General features: G+C 33.9%; 1 protein-coding gene across 1 annotated transcript in view; it reads right to left on the bottom strand.

The window, feature by feature from the left end:
* Positions 1–19,941: 19,941 nt before the first annotated feature.
* The window catches only part of LOC108363720 (homeotic protein deformed-like), an 11,965-nt gene continuing 8,668 nt past the window's right edge, over positions 19,942–23,238 (bottom strand). Inside the window, exon 2 of the mRNA XM_017617169.1 lies at positions 19,942–20,590. Within this exon, the coding sequence (XP_017472658.1) occupies positions 20,201–20,590 (390 nt within the window). The 3' untranslated portion in view covers positions 19,942–20,200. The remainder of the gene's footprint in view (positions 20,591–23,238) is intronic.

Genomic DNA, 23,238 nt, shown 5'->3' on the forward strand with positions numbered 1-23,238 from the left:
TATCTGAGAAGGTCTTTGGAGGACTTCGGCAGGACTTGGAATTGACCCGAAGTTTTTTTTATATTATTTATTTTTAATATTTTTTTTTTTGCAGACGGACCTAGGCATTTTCTCCATATAAAAGAAATTGTCACGCTTACTTTATATGGAAGAAAATGCACCACACTGTCAGCAAAAAAAAATAAAAAAATATAAAAAATCAGCGCGATTTTATGGCGTTTTTAAATTTGCACTTTGACCAACTAGAATTAAATGGGCTATAAAACTGCATACCTAGAATTCTTCCAAAAATTCTAAATAATAAGTTTAAAATTTAAGGGTGTAATTGTTAAAGTTTGTTGATTTTTTATAATTTTTTTACGAAGTCGAAACGTGGATTTATGGAATGTGTTATATACTATACTATACTATATGCTATAGACTTTAATACAAAAAATTAGAAACATTAAATAAACATAAGAAAAATAGCTGGTCAAAATGTCACTTAACTCAATCAGCTGACCACAAGTGTATACTACGTAAATTCCTTCAACCTTCACATCTACACTTTNACTTTAATACAAAAAATTAGAAACATTAAATAAACATAAGAAAAATAGCTAAGAAAAATAGCTGGTCAAAATGTCACTTAACTCAATCAGCTGACCACAAGTGTATACTACGTAAATTCCTTCAACCTTCACATCTACACTTCCATGCCTTCATATTCGATTTTCGAGGAACAACAATGTGAAAATACGTAGCATTTATAAATAATTCTGCGAAGTTCAAATGACGTAAACGCAACACAATTAACTCAAGCGCTAAGAATAACAGCAACCAGAAGCTCAATCCATTCATATGCCCCACCGAGTGCACTCGGGCGTGACAACGACGAACGACACTGCCACCAAGTAACTTCGAATGTCTAAAACCATTCATGTTCACAGAGCCTTCCTTTTGGCCCCTTCGCACCCTAGTGTGTGGTTGGCTCCTCCTTGTTGAACATATTTCCAGAAGCCAACAGGTGCCAATGTGTTGTGATCAATCATGAAAATCGATTTTTAATTAAGGAATCTTGTTAGCATATGATTTTATCAAGCGTTCGCATCAGTCTGCGAGAAGGCAATTTGGCGATGACTATGCCAATGCCGATGACTACGACTTCAACGACTTTTGTTGACAATTCCAATAGTGTGCCTGTGTGTTATAAACGGCCTTTGTTTAAAACGCGCGATAATAAAGTTTCCCTGTGGTTACGCTTACCCTTTCTAAAACGACTGGATACCACAGTGAATAAAGACAGGTCTACTCTTGCCAGCAGTGATTAAGCTTGTCCTAATTAACTGTTAAAAGGGAATTCCAAAGCGTATCGAACTTGCTCGATAAAAAACTTATTAGAAAACGCAGGATTTAGAGGTTTACGTGTTAAACGTGCGTATTTAGTTTATAAACTCAAGTTTTCATTTGCTTAATTTAGTTTCTTCTAGCTAAGTACATATGCATGTACATATGCAGTTACAGTTGCTAGGTTATAAATAACTTCGACTCCTGTNACTCAAGTTTTCATTTGCTTAATTTAGTTTCTTCTAGCTAAGTACATATGTATGTACATATGCAGTTACAGTTGCTAGGTTATAAATAACTTCGACTCCTGCTTCACCGTTCACGCACCTTGCGTATCGCAAGGACCCAATATACTTGAAGCGGTTTAAAATATGTATAGAGCGGTTTAAAAACTGCAAAATGAAAGGAAGCTTTCGCTTCGACTTATTCTATCGAGAGGCTTACTGAAGCAAGGATGCCAACTCTGTCAAGATGCTATAGATATATGCATCGAGAGGGGGAATGGGTAAATCTCCCCGGGGCCAGGCTTTTTAAGGGGCCTGAAATATCAGGACCATAACTGTATTTTTTTTCAATTGAATTTTGAAGGAAAACAATGCGGGTGCTTTCAATAACCATTCTTCAAAACGTTTGCGTTGTTTTGCGAATATTTTGCGCAATACCTGAGTGCAGTATTAACTTGCAGTAAATTAATGTTCTCAGTTTTTGAAATATCGGAGTTTCGGTTTTCTGCAATTTACCGTTATATGAGAAGCGGGTGTAATTTTAGTCCGATTTCATTAATTTTCAACAAATTGCTTTTCCGTAGTAAGGTTATTAAGTGCACCGATTTTGGTAGATTTTGATTAACCGGTTACCGAGGTACACATTTGTCGTCATAAGTAGGTGGCGACACGCCCGTTATCCAAAAATAATAAAATAATAAATAATAATAATAAACGAATTTTTTGCTAAGTGATTATTCGATTTGGATTAGGTTCAGTAGTAACTGATTTATCGTTGTTTTCGTGTTTCTGTAAATTACCGTTATATGGGAGGTGGGCGTTGTTATTGCCCGATTTGGTAAGGATTGGTAAAGCGGCTACTGATATTACATTATAATATTATTTTGCACCATAATTTTACTTCAAAAAATTTAATTAACAAAATTTATCTAGATGCTTCACATTCAGAAAAAAGATTATTTAGTGAATATTGGTATAAGGTGTTAATATAAACAAAATCCGCCCACAAATGCGCCCACTTCTCTAATAACGATATTTTTTAAAAACTCGAAGTGTTATATTTGAATAACTCTAGCAAAGAAACAAAAGGTGATAGAACCTTCCACTTAGACTTAAATTAAAGCTAGAACTTTCTACGACTGTCCCTGAAAATACCATTCATTCTTTCGTTGCTAGAGCTACTCAAATATATCAAAGAGCGCGATTTTTTGAAAATCTCAAATCTAGATCTGATGGAAACTTTTTACTTACGGATTCGTAATCAGCACAAAGAAATCTATTGAAAGCAACTTTAACTTTTGCCGCACCTAAATCAGGGTTGCCCTGTATAAGCTTTCCACACAACAGCACTGTGAGCACAATGCAGGGATGCAGAAAAAATATCGATTCATCGGAAGAATCGATGTTTGCTATTCGATGCATCGAGTAAAACCGATGTTTTGGACGTTTCGATATATATCGATATGTCGATGTATTTTTTCCACTTTTGTGTGCAATGTACACTGTACATATTAAATTATTTTGTATGCTCCCAAACTAGTAGTAACTAATCTAAATGTGGAAATCTCACTATTTATGCACTATCAGAATATACTAAACATTTTATTAATATTATGCAAAAGGTATAAGTTATTTGCTTTTATAAATTGCTAATTTATTAGTAGAACCGTTTAGTGCCAAACAGCCATCTACAAAATGATATTAATGATATGATATTGACACTATAAAACCCTTTGGAAATCTGGAGAGATTTTAAACAGTAATTTCCAAAATTGTTTCACATAGCTTATAAACAGGGAACGGATTTTTAGGACCTAAAAACCTATAAAAAAGGCAAAATAAAATAACGAAATAGGCTGGAAAAGGCAAAATAAAACAGTGAAAAAGGCAGGAAAAGGCACTAGATACTAGGTGTTGCAAAAAAGGCAAAAAAAGGGCAAACNTGGAAAAGGCAAAATAAAATAGTGAAAAAGGCAGGAAAAGGCACTAGGTACTAGGTGTTGCAAAAAAGGCAAAAAAAGGGCAAAACAAAATAGCGAAAAAGGCAGGAAAAGGCACTAAAAAAAGACAGAAAATACGAAGAACAATCAAAAAAATACATTTATATTACNCGACGTAAGTTGATACAAGCGGCGCCCAATTTAAACATGGAACGTTTGAAACGTCCATATTATCAGGAATAAGGGCGTTTTCCTCGCCCTTTACAATTTTATCCACACCCCTTATTGTCTCCAAGCCTTCGTTAGCTGAGAAAACGGCTTTGAATTTTTCCAACACCAATTTGGCAAGAGGTCTCTGCGCTTCTATAAGCCGCATGGGCAATGTGTATATTTTTTAATCTTAAAAAAAAAATTGTAAATGCTGTAATCACTTTTTTAAAGGTAGAAAAGGCAAAAAAAGGCAAATATCTTAAAGAAGGCAAAAAAAGGCAAATATCTTAAAAAAGGCAAAAAAAGGCAACATCAAATGTGTATATATGGAATCAGAGAAAGCTAAATCGTGGACATTCTTAATCGAATATACTCTATCTCTTCAGCAGAAAAAAATGCAATTTCCATAAAATCCGTTCCCTGCTTATAAACATAGTGAAACAATGTAAAGTGATGTACGCTTATTTCAAAGCGGAATTTGCGTTTGTCGTTTTCGCTTTTTTAAGTTCTGGCATTGACCTTTGGTTTTGTTGCACATCTCAGACCGGTTTCGGCTTAGGTCCTTATCCTGAGGGACTGAAAACATCCGTACTGCAACATTATGTGTGCTTTTGCACATTCGGCAAAAATTTCCTGACATGTTTTTTTTTTATTTTTCTCTCAAATCAAAAAACTTCATAAGTTCTCACTCAAAAGGGTGTCAAATGTAAGAAAAAGTAATAATAATAAATCACCAAATAAGTGTATCGAAATAGAATCTTATTTATCTTTATATTATTTTACTACGCTTACTTCAGTACCTTCTGAAAACCTTTTTTCGAAAGCTTTTCAAAAGAACAAAAAAATGGATTTTGTATCTAATATTTATATCAATAAATATATTTCACTGTGAGTTAATACTTAAACATTAGAGCGCTGCATGAATTCATTCAAAACGGCTTGTGAATTATTCATATACAAAACGACTGAATGATTTTGGCTTAAAATTTTTTTGAATTTGAGTGAATCCTGTTCTGTTCATTTTCTTGTTGCATATTTTTAATTGAAAGAAACTGCTGATATTTTCATTCGATGCATCGAAAATATCGATGTTTTTACACGATATATCGATATGAATCGATGCTATATTTAGATGCTTCCAATGGAAAAAAACATCGATGTATTTTTTTGACTTACATCCCTATGCTATGCAATCGTGTATTACAACAAAAGGTGGACGAATCTGGTAACTTTCTTTTTGAATTCTAGAAGTACGTTGTCTTTGTCAAAGTGCAGAATAGTCCGATCTCCTGCGATCATACCTTTTTCAACAATAAAATAAAAAAATATTCTTATATCTGCCTCACAATTAATTATTTATTTACCTGTATGAAAAATTTCAATTACGTGGTTCACAAGATGTCGTAAGTACCGTATTGAATTACGTCGTAAAGTTTTTAACTGCTAAATAAATGTTTAGAGAACTCAAAACCAGGGACATGAACCGGATGAAAAATTTTGTCGGTTCGGTTCAGCGGTTCGAACCGTTTTTGAACTTTTGGATTGGTTCGTCAAAGCGGTTTTTTTTGGTCTTTGAATCGGGGTTTCGGTTCGGTTCAACGGTTCGAAAAACAAACAACTAATAAGGTCTAAGTTCGGGCGGAGCCGAACATTAAATACCCGGCGCAAGTATTAAATATATGATTTTCACCTCTCCGAAAGCTACCGTAACATGGTAAGCCGGGGTGTATCAATTTGGAGTAACTTAGCGTCCTTAAATTTGGAAATATTGGAAGTTTCAAGCATTTCTGAAATTTAGCGTTATATGAAAAGCGGCCTCAATTTTAGTCTGATTTCAATAATTTTCGACGCTTTGCTTTTATTTGGCAAGCACAATAGCCATACCGAGTTTGGTACAAATTGGTAGAACGGTTACCGAGATACATATATGTGTTCACAAGTGGGCGGTGCCACGCCCATTTTCCAAAATGTTATCATAAACGTATTTCTTGGCAAAGAATTGTTGCAAGCATCAATTTTGAATAAATTAGCTTTAAAATTTACTGATTTATTCAAGATTTCGTATTTCTCCAAAGTAGGCGTGGTTATTGTCCGATTTTACCCATTTTCAATACCATCCGTCCCACGCCCGAAAGAAGGGCACGTACAAAGTTTCGTTAAGATATCTCAATTTTTACCCGAGTTATCGTGTGCACAGACGGACCGGCGGACGGACAGACGGACGGACAGACAGTCACCGCTTAATCGATTTCTTCTGTATACATTTGTCTATATATATCTCGTTTCGTTTTACCTGTTACAAACAACCGTTATGTGAACAAAGTTATAATACCCTTGTGCACAAGTGCGCACGGGTATAAAAAATAACTCGCAAGTTTAAGTGTCAAGTGCAACAACGCGCAAGGTTAAGGATCAAGTGTCTGTCAAATGAGATGGGTTGCACGGTCAAAAATTTGGGTTTAATTTTTAAACCGCGCTGGGACTACTGCCTTTTTTAAACTCTTATAGTTTGCTTTTTAAACCAGTCAATAATTTTACGCAATTTTTAATATATTCTGGTTTACATTTTAGCCCAAAAAGTTCGTGGTTTAAAAGTCAAACCAAAATGTTTTAATTCTAGTTTCTAGGTTTCATATATAGAAAATTTGGTTTAAAATCTAAACCGATATAGAATATGTTTGCACAGCGAAATGTGGTGTTGATTCAAACTCAACGCNAGCGAAATGTGGTGTTGATTCAAACTCAACGTATGAAAGCACATTTACATGCGTGGCTGTAGCTGAGTGTGCAAAGATGCTTGATACAATTGGTTGCTACCAAGGCTGTCCGTGTTCAATCCCAACCAGACGGAGCATGAAATTTAAGATTGTTTTTTTTTTATTCTTAATTATGAAAATGTTTGGGTTTAAAATTTAAACCGAATTGTTTAAATTCTAAACCCAACATATGTGCTCTCTTTTTTTTAAACTTGGAAAGTTTGTATTTGAAACTGAATTTAGTTTGGTCATATATGTAGTCCAAAAAGTTTAAAATTAAAACCAAAATTTTTAACCGTGTGCCTNAGGCTGTCCGTGTTCAATCCCAACCAGACGGAGCATGAAATTTAAGATTGTTTTTTTTTTATTCTTAATTATGAAAATGTTTGGGTTTAAAATTTAAACCGAATTGTTTAAATTCTAAACCCAACATATGTGCTCTCTTTTTTTTAAACTTGGAAAGTTTGTATTTGAAACTGAATTTAGTTTGGTCATATATGTAGTCCAAAAAGTTTAAAATTAAAACCGAAATTTTTAACCGTGTGCCTTTACATTTGATATTGTCACATGGTAAACAAACATGGTAGGTATTACCATGTTTAACAAAAAGAAAAAAAAATTGGGTACATTTATCTATTAAAAATTGGTTGAAACGGACCTTCAAACCTTTATGGAAAGTGGTTCGGTTTTCGGTTCAGATCAAACATTTGTGGAAAATTTCGGTTCGGTTAATGGTTCAAAACCGGTTCGGTTCAAAACCGGTTCACGTCCCTGCTCAAAACCACAATCAACTATTTCATAACGGTGTAAAATTTCACCATGCGACTTTTATGTTGGCTTGCGAATCCCTTAAGTATAGTTTTAGTCGATTAAAATTTACGAGATACAACAATACGACAGTACACAACACCTTGTGAACTCCCTAATTGATTTAGATTATTTAAGATAACGTTAGAAACGCTATTTATCTCGCAAAAAATAATTTAGTAGAGTATTTGATCTCGAAATGCTCAAATATTTTTTATTTATTCTCACAAAAATTCCAAAGTGTTAAAATCTATTTGCATGTGAAACCTTTTTCCATATAAAACCAAGGCGCATCAATTACAGGTGATAGCGATAGAAGCTATGCTTCTTCTTATGAGCACGCTTGTGTCAAATTATCGTCTGTTTTGCTATATTTACATATCCGCGTACACATCCACATATACGTATATATATACCCTGCAAACAAATGCTCCCGAAATCTTTAAGAATGTCGGAAATTTGTTACGATTCTTTTAGAAATCTGTAAAATCTGTAAATGAGGCGGTTGATAAGAACTAGTAAAGAAATTTCTGTACGATTTCTTAAAGAAAATTCTTAAAAAAATTGTGAAACCTTTCAGAATTCTATGACATCCTGGTATGCAGGGTATACATATACACACGAATATGAATAGATAAAAAAGATGGTGATGACACAAGGAGTTCATACCAACGGTAAATGTTGTTTTTGTACGATTGCTACAACCTGTAGTTGTTGAATCATGATATAAAACAAGCGATTTAATATCAGTTTTTGGAATGTTCGCCTAACTCAGCAGCACAACCGCTCATTACTGGGCTTTGCAAATGATGGATCCATGCTTCGAGAAGCAAACATAGTTACTAAGAAAGTAAGTTGCAACAATTTTAATTTTTTTCCAATTTAAATTTTGAATTTTTTTTCGTATTTCACATGGCATGCTTTGATTTAGAAGAAAAAAATCAGAACAGTTTTTGACACTTTCGATACCAGAAGCAACAACAAAATACACGCAAATGTTGTTTTTGCACTAATGCTACTACCTGTTTGATATGCCTTGATTTAGTGCTTTAACCACTATTTTAAAATCAAATTTCCGAAGCACAATTTTACAGCCGATGAGAAAAGCAACACTCAACTTGAGGGAGAATAGCAAGTTCAAACTGCTCTAGTGAAGAAGATACAAAAACTACCCAAATTAACAGTCCCACAACTTGAATTTTTTTAATATATAAATAGTAGTATAAAAATTTTGCTGAATGCAAATTGCTGCCAGATTTTTAATGATAAAATTAAAATATGTTTAAGTTATGCATTTATATAAATTTAAAAAACATTAACAAAACATTTTAAATAGTCTTTTTAAAAAAATATGCTTGATAGTTAAAATATGCGCCATACCTACGGTGACCATCCGTTCTTTATTTTTATAATGTTTTTCAATATGTTTTTTTTTTGTTCTTTATTTCTTAAACTGTCCTTTAAATCGACTCTGAATTTTCCAAAGGTCATTAAAAAAAAAAATTTGAAAAAATAAAAATTTCCCTTTTAAAATATTATGAAAACCTTCGCCAGTTTATTTCACACCCTACTTAAGGGTTTTTTATTTAGTCGTTAACCTTTGTACAATCTATAAATCAGGAATCCTTTCTAATACTGATAGGGGAAATTTATATAATTGAAAAAATAACTAACTAATATTTAGACAATGTCCTAGGAAAATTAATATACTTTGAGTAAAATTCATTGTTCTCAAAAATACAGGGAAAGTTGTGCCCAGGATCGTGTTGCATGCTGAGTTTCCAGTGCCACTGAAAAAGAACAATAAACCCTCGCTTGCTTCATCGTGTAATATGAATTATAATAAACGCATTTTGGCAGCAGAGGATGGCGAAGTTCTTGATAAGGATTTGGTTAAATTTTTCGGAATCGGTTAACATCCAGTTACAGCGCCTTCCAAGAAAGCGAACTTGTACAATTAATTAATATAATTGACTTAGAAATATTTGATTTAAATTACGATATGGGTATAAGTACCTTACCAAGTTGTATGTATGTACGTATTCCCAAATCATTTTGAAAATATGTCCTTCATTTTACGTTGGGTAATATTGTCGCCGTAGCTATACTTTTAAATATGCATTTATATTATATTCTTTTTAGGTAAATGCATATTTTTATGTTCTCTGTTTATAAAATTTTTATGATTTAGCACAAACATTTGGATTTAATTTATTAGAAATAAAATTCACGGATCAAAAGTGCCAATAACGAAAATTTTCTTGAAACCGCAAATTGCCATTGAAAGTCAGCAAAAGCGAAAGGTCCCCATGCGACGTCAATAAAAGTGGCGACAAGCCATTCTAGAAAGTCGGTTGATATGAGCTGAAAATTTGTTTGATATATAGAACTTGCGCTTGCGAAATTCAACACCCAATAACTACGTACCGATGACTTAGTGGAAGATCGGCCTATATATCGCGGCAGCCAGTTCGAAAACACTCTATCTCAGAAATCTTTTCAACGACGTCCTATTTCAGAATTTGATTGAAGAACGCCCTATTTTAGAACTTAATTAAAATGCCCCGACTAAAATATTAAAAAAAGGACCGGTCAAAACTGGTTTGGAAAAACTGAGCCAATCACCCTAGAAAATATGTACTTGGTGCGAAAAACCAAGGGCTTTGCAAATTCTTGATGAGTTGAGACGAGCAGGAATCTGCAGGAATTTATTTAATTGAGCTAGCGAAATCAGGTAAGGGCTGGGTAAACCTGGGTCATGTTATTTGCTCAATAACTCAAGATTCTGATAATTCGAAATTACTCACTCGAGAACTAAAATTTCGTTATTATTTGAAAAAATTCAGTAAATAAAATGCAGAATTATCAATTAACCGCACAGAACACAGGAGTATTTGTGTAATACATCCAGCGAAGAGTCAGATATATCAACTTTGATAAAATTGTCTTTAAATGTATTATTTCTCAAGCTATAGCAGAGTTCGTTAAAAATCCCCAGTAAAAAAATACCAGTTGCAAAATTTCGGCGAAGTGTCATCTATTCTCTCACAAGAGAAAAGTATCCAGAACAGTACAGAGCGAACAGCTGACGGAATTTGAAAACTAATCATAAGATGTTACCCCGACATAGTTTATTGACTAACACGTAATTGGGGAAAAAATTTTGACAGCCGTTTGCCTGCGAGTGGCCAGCTCACTACGTGGTGATATTTATATCCACGTATCATCTGGGTAGCGACCAAACACCCGTTTGGGAGCGAGCTAAAATGATAAAGCGTAAAACCTCACGTGCACTGGATTTGGATTCCGCCCCTCGATGAAAAAGAAACCCATGCCTCGGATGAGACCTCCTTATTTTGATGACCTTGAAGGGGAAGGGGCCTCTTCCTGGCTGGTTGTTATCCTCGGGAAGACATCACCGCCATCCAAGAGATGTGATTACGAGGCAAGCCAAGGTAAGCGTAGAGCCATGCGACGTCTACTACAGCTGCCACGTAAAGGAGCGCCAATTCGGTGTTGGATTTGTGGTGGAAGAGAGACTCCGTCGCCGAGTACTGGAGTTCACGCCAAGAGCATTCAACATCTCGCTTTTCTGCGCCCATGAAAGAGAAGGATGGGGCGTCCAAGGATCTCTTCTATAAGCAGTTGGAGCGTACATATGATCGCTGCCCCCGTCAATATATAAAAATCGTGCTTGGCGATTTCAATGCCAAGGTGGTCAAGGAAGGGATATTTTGCGCCTGTTTCGGAAAATTCAGCCTCCACGACAAAACGTCCGATAACGGACAGAGGCTGATCGACTTCGCCGGGTCCCGAAACATGATACTAGGTTCCTGCGTAAAAAGATCGATCATGCTGTCTTCAGATCGAAAAACGAGAAACCAAATCGATCATGTTATTATAGGTGGAAGGAACGGTCCCAGTATTTTAAACGTACGTACACTCTGAGGTCCAAATATCGACTTGGCAGCCATGCAGCCATGATACGCACCCGTCCCTGTGCAACACAAATTGTGCGTCCAACAATGCAAGTAAATCTCAACGTCGAAGATGTTGTCAGATTTCAGCGAGGCCGTAAGAACAACTGGTACGATGAGGAGCGTCAAGAAGCTGCAGAGAAAAAGACGCCGCCTATAAGGACACGTTGCGATCGGACGCAACGCAATCTATGTGGGACCGGTACAGGGATTGGAAGAGTGAAGCGAGGTACGTATTAGCCGTAACAAGTAGAGATTGGTCGAAATACCTGAGTGCGAATTGCTTGAAATTCTGGCCGACAGGAAAAGCGACCACAAATTTTACCAGACCAAGACCAAGGTGAACTCCTGTAAGAACCACCATGGCGAGCTAGTGACCGATGTGCAGAACATACTTAAATTATGGATGCGACTCTATTGAATGCCAGCAACACTAAAAGTAGTGGAGAACACGAACCCGAACCCCCATTCGATAATGGTGGCGTCGATGTCCCAACGCCTCACTATGATGAGGTACGAATAGCAATTACGCGGCTGAAAAACAACAAACCTGCTGGAGCTGACTGCCTGCCAGCTGAGCTATTCAAGAACGGCGGCGAGGAGTAGATCAGGTATTACAATACGCCAAATCTTGGAAAAGACCCGCGGGAATAGGATCGAAACATACCATATATTTGTCGATTTCAAAGCCGCGAAACTGATACGGCTGTGTTGGCGTTGAGCAATACCACTAGATCCATAAGAATTGGGAAAGACCTCTCCGAGCCGTTTGCTACCAGCGGGGTTTCAGACAGGGCGACTGCCTTTCATGTGACTGCTTTAATCTGATGTTGGAGAAGATAATAAGAGCTTAGGCTACTCTGGCCGTCAAGGTCTGATATGTATGTAAATACAATATACAATATACATATACGAATATAACTAAAAAAAAAGTAAATAAGAAAGAAATATTTAAGAAGTTTTAACTTTAAGAAGAAACAATTAAATAAACAGAACAAATCGGAACTATACACCAATAAAGGCGCGCTAGTATTCTGACCGAAAAAGGTGTTTAAAAAAATGTTTACGAAAAAAGGCGCTTAAGTAAAACTATAGCGAAGAAAGACGCGTAATCTAGTTGACGGCGAAGAAAGACTCGTAAGCATGGATTTATACCTGGCCAAGGACTGCCACTTCAGCATCATTCCCCCACCAGAGAGGGTGAGCGCGATCGGAGCGGGCGATTCAATTATTATTATTCAGGAACAAAAATCAATTACGTTTTCAGTTCAACCATGAAAATTTATTAATTTGTTCCATGCATATAATTTTACTTACATAGTTATGTATTAGAGTGGTCCGAAAACCGTGTAATAGGAATTTTAATCCCGCCACCCCCTAGGATTGTTCTGCAGGGAAAAAAATATACTCCTATTTTTTATGTTGAAATCGGAAAACTCTGGTTCTCTTCAGGAGTCTTCCAATATTAATAGCCAATTGGGTTGGGTAGTTATTGACCTAAATGAACTAGCTCGGTTTTCTCGTTGAACTATGTGGTTATATTTTTGATTCAGTTGACAACAATAAAATACATAACAATTTTTAACCTGATAAGCTGATAACCAGGCAAGTGTGAACAACTACAATAATTCTAAGAAGATTACCATTACTGCAAATGTATGCCGTCGATTCAAAAATACTGCATAATTTTTATGAGATTTATTTTCCTAGACATACTATTTATGTGCGTTTTGACGCAGAATACGTCTTACGTTTCGATTCTTTCGATTTAGACTTGTGAGGCATCATTGGAAAGGAATTTTCTCACTTTTTTTTATTTCTTTGCTAATAAACTCATTCAAAGGATGAAAGAGAAAGGTAGGATGAATGAGCGTCATTCCGAGTTGAATTAAGATGTGTTGGTATTTGAAAAAAAAAATCCGACATCTATGACTTTTTTGGCACAGAAAAAAAAAATAGTGGGAAAATACATTTCAACTGAGATCCCACAAGTCTAAGTCAGAATAGTTTTGGCCCAGTTATTAAAGTTTTTCGTAAATCAATCTTAAAAAAAAGTAAAAAAAACAGCATCAAAAATCTCTTTATTACGATTCCGTAGAAAAGATTTTTAAAAATTTTTATGCAGATTTTTTAAGCTTAATCCGATTCCAATTTTTTTTCAAATACCGATGCCGATGCCGATTCCATAAAAAATTACAAACAAATGCATTAATTCACAAAATCAGTTTATTTAACGCAGTTAACAAAACAAAAGAAAACCAATAATTGAATTAATTGGCTTGTTAAGTTGTGTATGTAAACATGTACATTTGTATGTATGTGTAAAAATATATGTACATATATCCCATTTATGTACATTACACTTTTTGCACTCAAAGTAAAAGAATTGCGATATTTTTACCGGTTTTGGCATTTGGCATTTGTCTTTTGTTTATTTAATGTTTATTATTTTTTTATAAAAGTCTAGCTGGTATACAACAAACGCCATATAAATTTAGATTTCAAACTTTGTAAAAAAATTAGAAAAATGCAGCATATTTTCACCAAAATTTCAATCTTTTTAATCAGAATTTTGGTATGCAGTTTTTTAGGCCATTTAATTCTAGCAAGTTTCAAGCTGCTATAAAATCTAGTTAATTGTTAGCAATATTAATGTGTTGATTTTGGTTTAATAACAATTTGAACAGGACTGCCATCTCTTTGAAAAGTCGAATTAAATTAAATTATATGAAATGTTGGCGTCAAACAAAGAAGTATTTAGTTTGAACATTTATAACATTAAAGAGCGTTTCCATCTGTGTAAAAAGTTCAACACAAATTATTTAATAAGTCAAATAAATTATTAAAGTATGGATATAAATTGAAATGAGGTTTTCTGAACTTTATTTAAGAGAGTTGCCATATGTTTTACAAATTAAATTCAACTTTAATTAAGGGAATTAGATACACAATTTAAATATGTATCGCAAAATGTGTGTCAGTCGAAAAAAGTTTATAAGGTTTTGCTTTAAAAATATTTTGAATAGGGTTGCCACCTGTTTTAAAATTAGTAGTATGCTTAAGTTAAGTATTATAATATTAAAATATGATGTGAAACAAAGGTGGTAAGATATCCTTAGTTTGAATATTTAGAATATTGAATAGGGTTTCCACCTGTTTAAAATGGTAAACTCAAATTATTTAATAAGTTAAAGCAATTATTAAATGTATGGGTATTAAGTGAAATGGATTTAAAAGGGCTTAATTCTGAACTGTATTTAGGAGCGTTGTGACGTATTAAAAAAAAATCAAATTTAACTTAATTCATCAGGCACAAGATATATGGAGTTATCCCAATATTAGGCGCAAGAGATTTTTTTATTTCTTTTACTATATTTAGGAGGGTTCCCAGCTGTTTCAGAAATCTTAGCTAACTTATAATCTAATCCGAAGACAAAGATAATGCGAAAAAGAGCACGAACAGGAAGAAGAATACTAATACGGGGACCTAGGCTAATATAAAAAGTAATACAAATTTCTGAAATAAAAACAAATCGAAGTAATGATACACGCCAATGCATATATCTATTTAAAAGCTGATGGTAAATATGACTGAAATTAATATGGATCTGCTTCTCTATTGCTAATTATTAATATTTTGCAATTCATATTGATTTATTAAATTCAATTCAATACAATCAAAATGAGTATTTCATGTACCGTTTTTAACTTGAATGTGATCTAAATAATATCACGTATTCTACGTTTAAGTTTAGCGGGTGTGCCTCCGACACAGCCTGCAGGTCAAGACGAAGGCGCTGGACTGATCCTTTTTTTATGCTTGTAAAGTGTTCTGTGAATTCAAATTACCATAGCTTTTGTTTTGTATGTAATATGTGTGATAATAAGATGATAATTCGTCAAATGAACTACNATCTTAGCTAACTTATAATCTAATCCGAAGACAAAGATAATGCGAAAAAGAGCACGAACAGGAAGAAGAATACTAATACGGGGACCTAGGCTAATATAAAAAGTAATACAAATTTCTGAAATAAAAACAAATCGAAGTAATGATACACGCCAATGCATATATCTATTTAAAAGCTGATGGTAAATATGACTGAAATTAATATGGATCTGCTTCTCTATTGCTAATTATTAATATTTTGCAATTCATATTGATTTATTAAATTCAATTCAATACAATCAAAATGAGTATTTCATGTACCGTTTTTAACTTGAATGTGATCTAAATAATATCACGTATTCTACGTTTAAGTTTAGCGGGTGTGCCTCCGACACAGCCTGCAGGTCAAGACGAAGGCGCTGGACTGATCCTTTTTTTATGCTTGTAAAGTGTTCTGTGAATTCAAATTACCATAGCTTTTGTTTTGTATGTAATATGTGTGATAATAATATGATAATTCGTCAAATGAACTACTGAACTAAAGAACTAGTTCACTAAGGTGAGCGAACTACAACTGAACGGTTCACTCAAAAGAACTTAAGTACCCAACTCTACTATCCAATTGTTTATTTAACCATTTTTTAATACTAAAGATTTTTTATTGGTCCCCCTATGTATTTTGTGGAGGTTACCATGAAAAAGTTGTAAAATAAATAATTGGGTATTGTTTGAGAATCTATACCATTTCTACGAAAACTTGTTTTTCCCCCATATAAAATACTTGGAAAACTTTGAGCACTTTGAGCACTCCCTAAATATTTTTTGATTTCAGATAAAAAAAATTGTGGTATATTTTTTTGGGTATATAACAATCCTATTGGGTGGCGGCATTAAAATTCCGACTTTACTTTTGCACATGCATTGTTGGATGACCCTAATATATATACTACGGATAAATTATAATATCTTTCGAACAACACTTTCACTATTTCTTGACACTCCCGGCAATTTTCAATCTTTGAAGGATTGTGACCAATGGGAATAAATACAATTTCGCACAGATTTTTTTAACAGTTTATACAGATTTTAAGATTTCCAGAATTTGGAACTCCTTGAGGCTGCTCAAAAGTGTTTGCGTTCGATGAAGTCATCATCCAATTCGCCCTCAATTTCGATGTACAATTCGTCTTCTTCATCGTTTTCTAATGAAGTATTATCTATTACCTTTTCTAAAGCCATCTTCGATAAAAATTGTTCGCCATTTATTTGGTCCTCTAACAATAACTTGGAGGCTTTATCAATTTCAGAATCCCGTCGAAGAGTATTTCTTTTTCTTGGCCGGTGGCTTCACGTTAATAGGAAAACGTGTTCCGAATGCAGCATTAGCTTTATAAAGCCGAAGAGGTGCGCATTTTTAAACTGAAAACCGACAGTTCATTCAACATTTTCTAAAGGTAAAGCACAAGATTTAAAAAAAACTTGATAAGTCAAACAGTAGCTTCGAAAATATTCGAAAATTGGCTGCAATAAAGTAAAACAGTTGAAATTCATCGCTTGTGCTACTCCATCCATTATTTTATTTCGTGGATGATGTGGTAAACACAATAATCTCATATACATATATAGATCGTCATGGGTTTTGGAACATTGACAATATGCGTGGGAAAAATTTCAGATTTTTTTAAAAGTGGAGTTCATCTATTTGTGCAGTGAGGGAACTTATTTTTGACATAACTTCCATGAATCAGATCTGTGGAACTAATTAGACTTTACTTCCATGGACCAAAAATCGATCGATGGTAGTAATTTCACGACTTAGCTTCCATGGAACTTATGTCAACGTTCGGTAGAAGTTATGTCTGTGGAAGTTATGTCGAAACCCAAAGAAAAATAAGCGAAGGCAGACTCTTAACAAAGTTGACGGCGAAGAAAGGCGCGTAAGCTGATGTACGCGGTTTGCGGCTGTAACACTATGTAAATTCCTCAAAGAGTATTGGGGAATGAGGCTGAGGTGACAGTCCTTGGCATCTTTCTTCGCGTCAACTAGGTTACGCGTCTTTCCTCGCCGAAGTTTTACTTAAGAGTATTTTTTCGTAAATTTTTTTTACCCGTCTTTTTTCGCCGTCAAAACACTAGCATACCTTTATTTGTATCTAGTGAGGATATAAACTTTAACAAAAAAAACTTCACTATATGAAAACACATAAAAATAAATGTTTTGTTTGCGATCAACTTACTATACATACCTAAATAAGTAAAAAACGTATAAATATTGCATCTTACGCGTGAAATTCTAAATATTTTCCCTTCTTCATATCACAGTGTTACTCTCGCCCGAAAAATTAAAACTATCGATACTATCGATGGTGCCATCTATTGTTTAGCAGCTCTAGCGAGGAATAACTTCGAGTAGCAGCATCTTCCAAAGGGTCCTAAGGATTTTAGTTGTCCGTCAAATCGAGCGGAGGAACGCTTTAAGTGATTTCTACTCAATTCTTTATGTTCAATGTTAATGTTCAATTTCATCTTTGAAAAATCAATAATTTTTAGAGAACATGATTATTGGTGGTCCGGGCTTTCCAGCCCGAATCCAAATCCGAATAATCGACGAATACAAAAGCGTAGCACTAAGTTCATAGCCTCTTTAAGTTTTCTGTATTTTAATCGAAAATGCAGCTGAATCTTGTATTGATTTTATTTGATATATTTGGTATTAATATTGTCTATAATTTTGTGTACAACTTTCTAACATAGGTAATATTTATTCAACCCAAATAATGATTTTAACTGACTTATAATTAAAGTTATTTATTGTATGTAGTAATTATGGAACTAANATTTGATATATTTGGTATTAATATTGTCTATAATTTTGTGTACAACTTTCCAACATAGGTAATATTTATTCAACCCAAATAATGATTTTAACTGACTTATAATTAAAGTTATTTATTGTATGTAGTAATTATGGAACTAGTTCGTATTCACTGAGGTTAAATCCTTTTTCCTTTGGATTTTAAGTAATTCTTAATAACATACTTATCTATGTACATACTAATACCTTTTATAATTTCGTTAGTAAATAAATATACCTTAAACGACTACCTACAACAAGGTACAGCCTAACTTATTTAAGTACATATGTATGTATGCACATCCTTACTAATACCTTAACTAATTCACTGCATATTCCGAATCTGAAATTGGCCGCTACTAAGAGCCAATTTTAATATGTACATACATGCATGCATATCCATATAAGTATATACATAATTATACATAGGTGCATAAATACATAGACACAGTTAGTCAGTTTTATATAGTACATAAGAAAGAAAGATGTTACAGATTGGCGAATTCACACATACATACATATATATACATAAGGATGCCATACGAAAACACTCGCTGATTCTCTGGGAGAGTTAAAAAATTTGGATTTTACATACATATGGGTCATTCCATCTCAAATCACCCAGGCCGAGGGAAAGTGAATTTAAGTTTGCGATGAAACTCACAGGGATTATTCCTTGAGCTATTTAAGGAGACACGTATTTTTTCTTTTTGCTCAGAAATTCTAATTTTTTGAACAATGAAATTTTGTTTTTATGAGTACGAACGCTTCTTTTTCTCATTTTCGTTGTTGGTGTTTCCGACAGGGTAGGAGTGTGATGTAATGTGGAACGATTTTCCGTCATACCTTGTCAAATTTGGTTTGGAGACAAACCGGTTTCGGCGTTGTGCCATCTTCAGTGTCATTTTTCGTTCGTGTTTTTTTTTCAAATTGCTACATCTTTTCTGTCAAACTTTTTTATCTATTAGGGAATAGTATAAACTATTCTCAATACGAGTATCAATATGCTAAAACTCGTCGTTTGTCGTTAGAGTGAAAAACCAAAAAAGCAATTTTACTATTTTTAGAACTTGGTTTCTCGAATATATTGAACTTTGTATGTAATATTTACTATCGCACGGTGTTATACCAAACCGCTATTACTACTACTATCCGAAAAATAATTTGACCAAGATTTCAGTTGATTTGTGTATGTACCAAGTGCCTAGTTATGACATCTCACATTTCATTTGGCAATTCATCGCGTTCCTTGTAGAAAGTTGTATATAACCCTTTAGCTACAGCGGCCAACAACACATACCTGTAAAAAAAAATAAGCTAGTAAGCGCAAGCTCAACGCTCTTATGTAGGTATGGCACTCAGTACGGTAATCATACCAACCACGAGTGCATATGTATGTATACTTGAAAATAGATAACTGCGTCTAGGCCAAGCTGTTTATAGAACATTTCTTTCTGTGTGCAACTAAAACCGACCGCCGTGCTTATCATACTAAAATTAAAACCCTTGGATTCCGCGGAACACACTTTAAGAAGCTCTGGTCTAATGTACATATCTTTGTTTGTACATACATATGTATATATAGGTATGTGGAATCAAACCTGAGAACATCATTACAGTTTAGATGCGATTATAATTGAATTGCGATAATATATGNTAGGTATGTGGAATCAAACCTGAGAACATCATTACAGTTTAGATGCGATTGTAATTGAATTGCGATAATATATGTACATACATATATTTTAAGTAGTGAAATAACAATCCATATCCATAAAAAAATTAACTTTCAGAAACTTAAATACAAATTACACGGTGTTATACTGGTCATGATAAAATACACTATCTTCTATTGAAATATTGATAAGAAATGTTGAAGTGGAAAAGATAATAAAAATTGTTGTAAATTTCAGGTTTATTCCAAAAATTTTCAACATTTATAGTCATGCGCAAATGTTTTTTAAGAACGAGTTGAGAATTGAGGGTGTTAGAAAAATTTTAAACGCAGTTTCGTGAATTACTCGACGAGCCTACTCCCTATATTAGGTCATTTAAAAAGTTCGTGCAATTTTCTTTATTTTGCAACACCGTGTATAAAAATGTTTGTAATTTTGAAAATGAGATAAAAGTACTATATGTACATACATATGTATGTATGTATGTATTGCAACTGAGTTAAAAACCTAATCCCAAACGTCTGCCGCACGCCCTTGATTTCTACAGTGTGGTCAGATCATAGTCCTGTTTGATGTGTTGGAGATTCGCCAACATATCTTGTTGTTGTTGCGGCGGCGGAAGCGGTGCGTGTGTATGTTGAGTAGCTTGATGTAAGTTTGTATGAATTTGATTGTTGTTTGTATTGGAGGGCGTTTGCAAATTTCCAGGAACATTGACACCACCATTCGCATGACCATTTGGTAGTTGTTGCTGTGGTTGAGATCCTGCGTAGCTACCATTCCCGCTGTTGTTGGTGTTATTGCAGGGATGCTGATGAAGCGTTGGCGCACCAAGCAAGTTTGGCGCATCATTAGGTACGGGCATATAGGACGGATTGCCTAGAGATGCGCTGACGTCACCGATACTTTCTAGACTATCCGTTCGTAAACACTGAAAGTTGAAGAGAGAGAAAATATAATTCATAGTTAAAATGCGAAAACACAGTAATAAACCAGTTTATACCTAAAGATATTATTTTAGCGTAGCATTTCATTTAATAACACAGTGCTACAAAAAAGAATAAAGCAGAAATACCTGGGAAGTTATGTATATTTTCTGGTAGGTATTTTCGAGTAAAACCAGAATCAAAATATGAAATTTGCCAAACACCCCCCTGTAACTTAGTTGATTATGAACCGAGATTCAGTTTATTACCGGGCTTAAAAAGCAGAAACTTGGGCCTTTCGCACGCATTTTTTTTCCTTTTTTTGCCCTACGCACTATTTTATAACAAAACCATACTAGTCGTAAATTGATTGTAAAACTAAAGTTAATACCGAGTAAAGCTAGTGTTTATTTTCAAAAATCGGATGAAAGTTTAATGAGTTTTTATGAAAAACTTTTTATGAAAACAAGATTTTTGAAAAAATATTATTTTTGACTATACTACTCAAAAATGTTTTCTTGACCGGTTTTTTCTTAATTCAGCATCATCAGTTTCTCGTTGTAGTGACCAGCAATATTCTGAAATCATTTTTATTTTTTCCTCCGAAACGTTTTTCGTCGCTTCTGTGGTTTCCAAAGAAATTATTGCATAGCGCTACAAAACAATTCCATGCACGTCTTTCTACAGAGCTTAGCTTGTTCAAAAAGCTCACGTTGCTCATAATTTAACGAATTTTAGATCCTATGAAAATACCTAAAATTCATTAACATAGATACAACCGATGAAAAAGTACTAGATGAGAGAATAAAAAATTAATACCTCCTTTTATTTTGGCTTCACTTAATTTTGGGAACACCACTTTGAGATGACAAAAAAACGTTTTTATTTATAGTTATAGGGGTATTCTCGGAGTCTTGCAAATACCTTGCACGGTGCATGGACTGCACGAAAAAAAGCGGGTTTCCTATGGGACATCTTTGCAAATCGTGCAAGGCCTTTAGTTTAATATATCCTAGCTTTAAATGCAATAGTGGTATGACAAAATTTTCAGCTTTAGCCAATGGGACATTTAAAACGTTTTCCCGACCTATTTAATGAGGCTCACGGGATGGCCATACTTTGCGATCATAGAAAATGTCAATAAAAACAAACAGCCAAGCAAAAATTTTTGAGTTGTAATTTAAAAAGGGCGAAAAAAGTAAAAAAAAATGCGAAAAAAATAAAAAAAAGGTCTCTTAAAGTTTCTTTATTCACATATAGATCGTTCGAAAGGCCCTTCTTTTTAAACCCGGCAATAAACTGAAACTCGGTTAATAATCAACTAAGTTACAGGCTTATAAGGGCGCAAAGTACGAAAACCCGGTTTTAACGGAAAATCAAGATTTTGGGGGTGTTTGGAAAATTTCATATTCATTATTATTCATAGAAAATATACATGACTTCCCAGGTAGTTTTTCGTGTCGCACAGTGTAATCATAATAAGGCTAAAAATGTATTATGTGCCACAATTTTATGGCAATTCAAACCAGACCGGAATTTGCTAATAAATTCTGAAAGTATATGTGTTCAGTAATAAAACACTCAATGAATTTGCAGAAGTTAGCTCGTATCTTTCCTGTATGGCCTGCTAAAGTTTCCATGCCTCGGCCTAAGCTGTTTTCAAAAAAGTGGAAAAAATTGTTGAAAGGGTTGTTTTGACCCTTACTTAAAGAAACTCATCAAAAAGCAAATTTAGAAATTCATTAGAGGATTTATATTTTTTAGATAATTATTCTTCGGAAAATTTTACTAGGTATCAAGCAAAAAGTCCTTGTCACCAACGTAAATGTCTCTAAAAATTAAATAAAAAATCTATGCCAAGAAGAAATAACAGCCAAACTCAATTTTAAACAAATAAAGAAGTACACTCAAAAAGAAGCATTTCGTTAAAACAAGAAAACAGTATCCTTATTTTAGAGTTACTGTGATTTCCTTAATGTTACGAAAAATTTACTCAATATGAGAAGTTTTTCCTTAATTCAGGTTCATGCTAAAAATAGGGCGTCATTTGTTTGAGGAAGTAAATTTACTCAATATAAGTAATAATTTTCTCAATATAAGTAATAGTGTCCTTAAATAATTTTGAATTTTGTCAGTGCTGGCAAATGTCGGCTGTGCCGTCGCGTGAAGACTACTGCTTCTGGTTCTGAGATCGCACATTCGAGTCCCGTTGGAGGTAGTTAGAGTAAAGTAAGTCAATTATTTCAATTTAAATATAAATTACAAATTGTAAAATTAATATATGGAAAAACCTAAATACTCAAATACCATAAAAAATAAATTATATTTTTTTTAATATAATTTAAAAAATTACAATTNAAAAAAAATTAAAATTGGTAGATTTTACATACAAAAATTGGTAGAAGTTGGTAGATTTTTTAAAAAATATTAGATAGTTTTTACTCATATAGAATAAATGAAGGCGAATTCAGGTAAGGTAGTGTTATCAGAGTAGCTGGATTTTCGCCTTGGATATTGTTATTGTCAATATGATGTATTTGTTGAAATTCTTATTGTAATTACGCGTAAAATTTGTTAGTGGCCGTTTTGTTTTTGAACTTCTGGTATCACCTTATATGAATTCACCTTGGAATAAATTGTATTTTTTTATAAT

This window comes from Rhagoletis zephyria, unplaced genomic scaffold, assembly GCF_001687245.7.
Source record: "Rhagoletis zephyria isolate East Lansing unplaced genomic scaffold, Rhagoletis_zephyria_1.1 Rzeph_scaffold_01348, whole genome shotgun sequence".
NCBI classification, from domain to species: Eukaryota; Metazoa; Arthropoda; class Insecta; order Diptera; family Tephritidae; genus Rhagoletis; species Rhagoletis zephyria.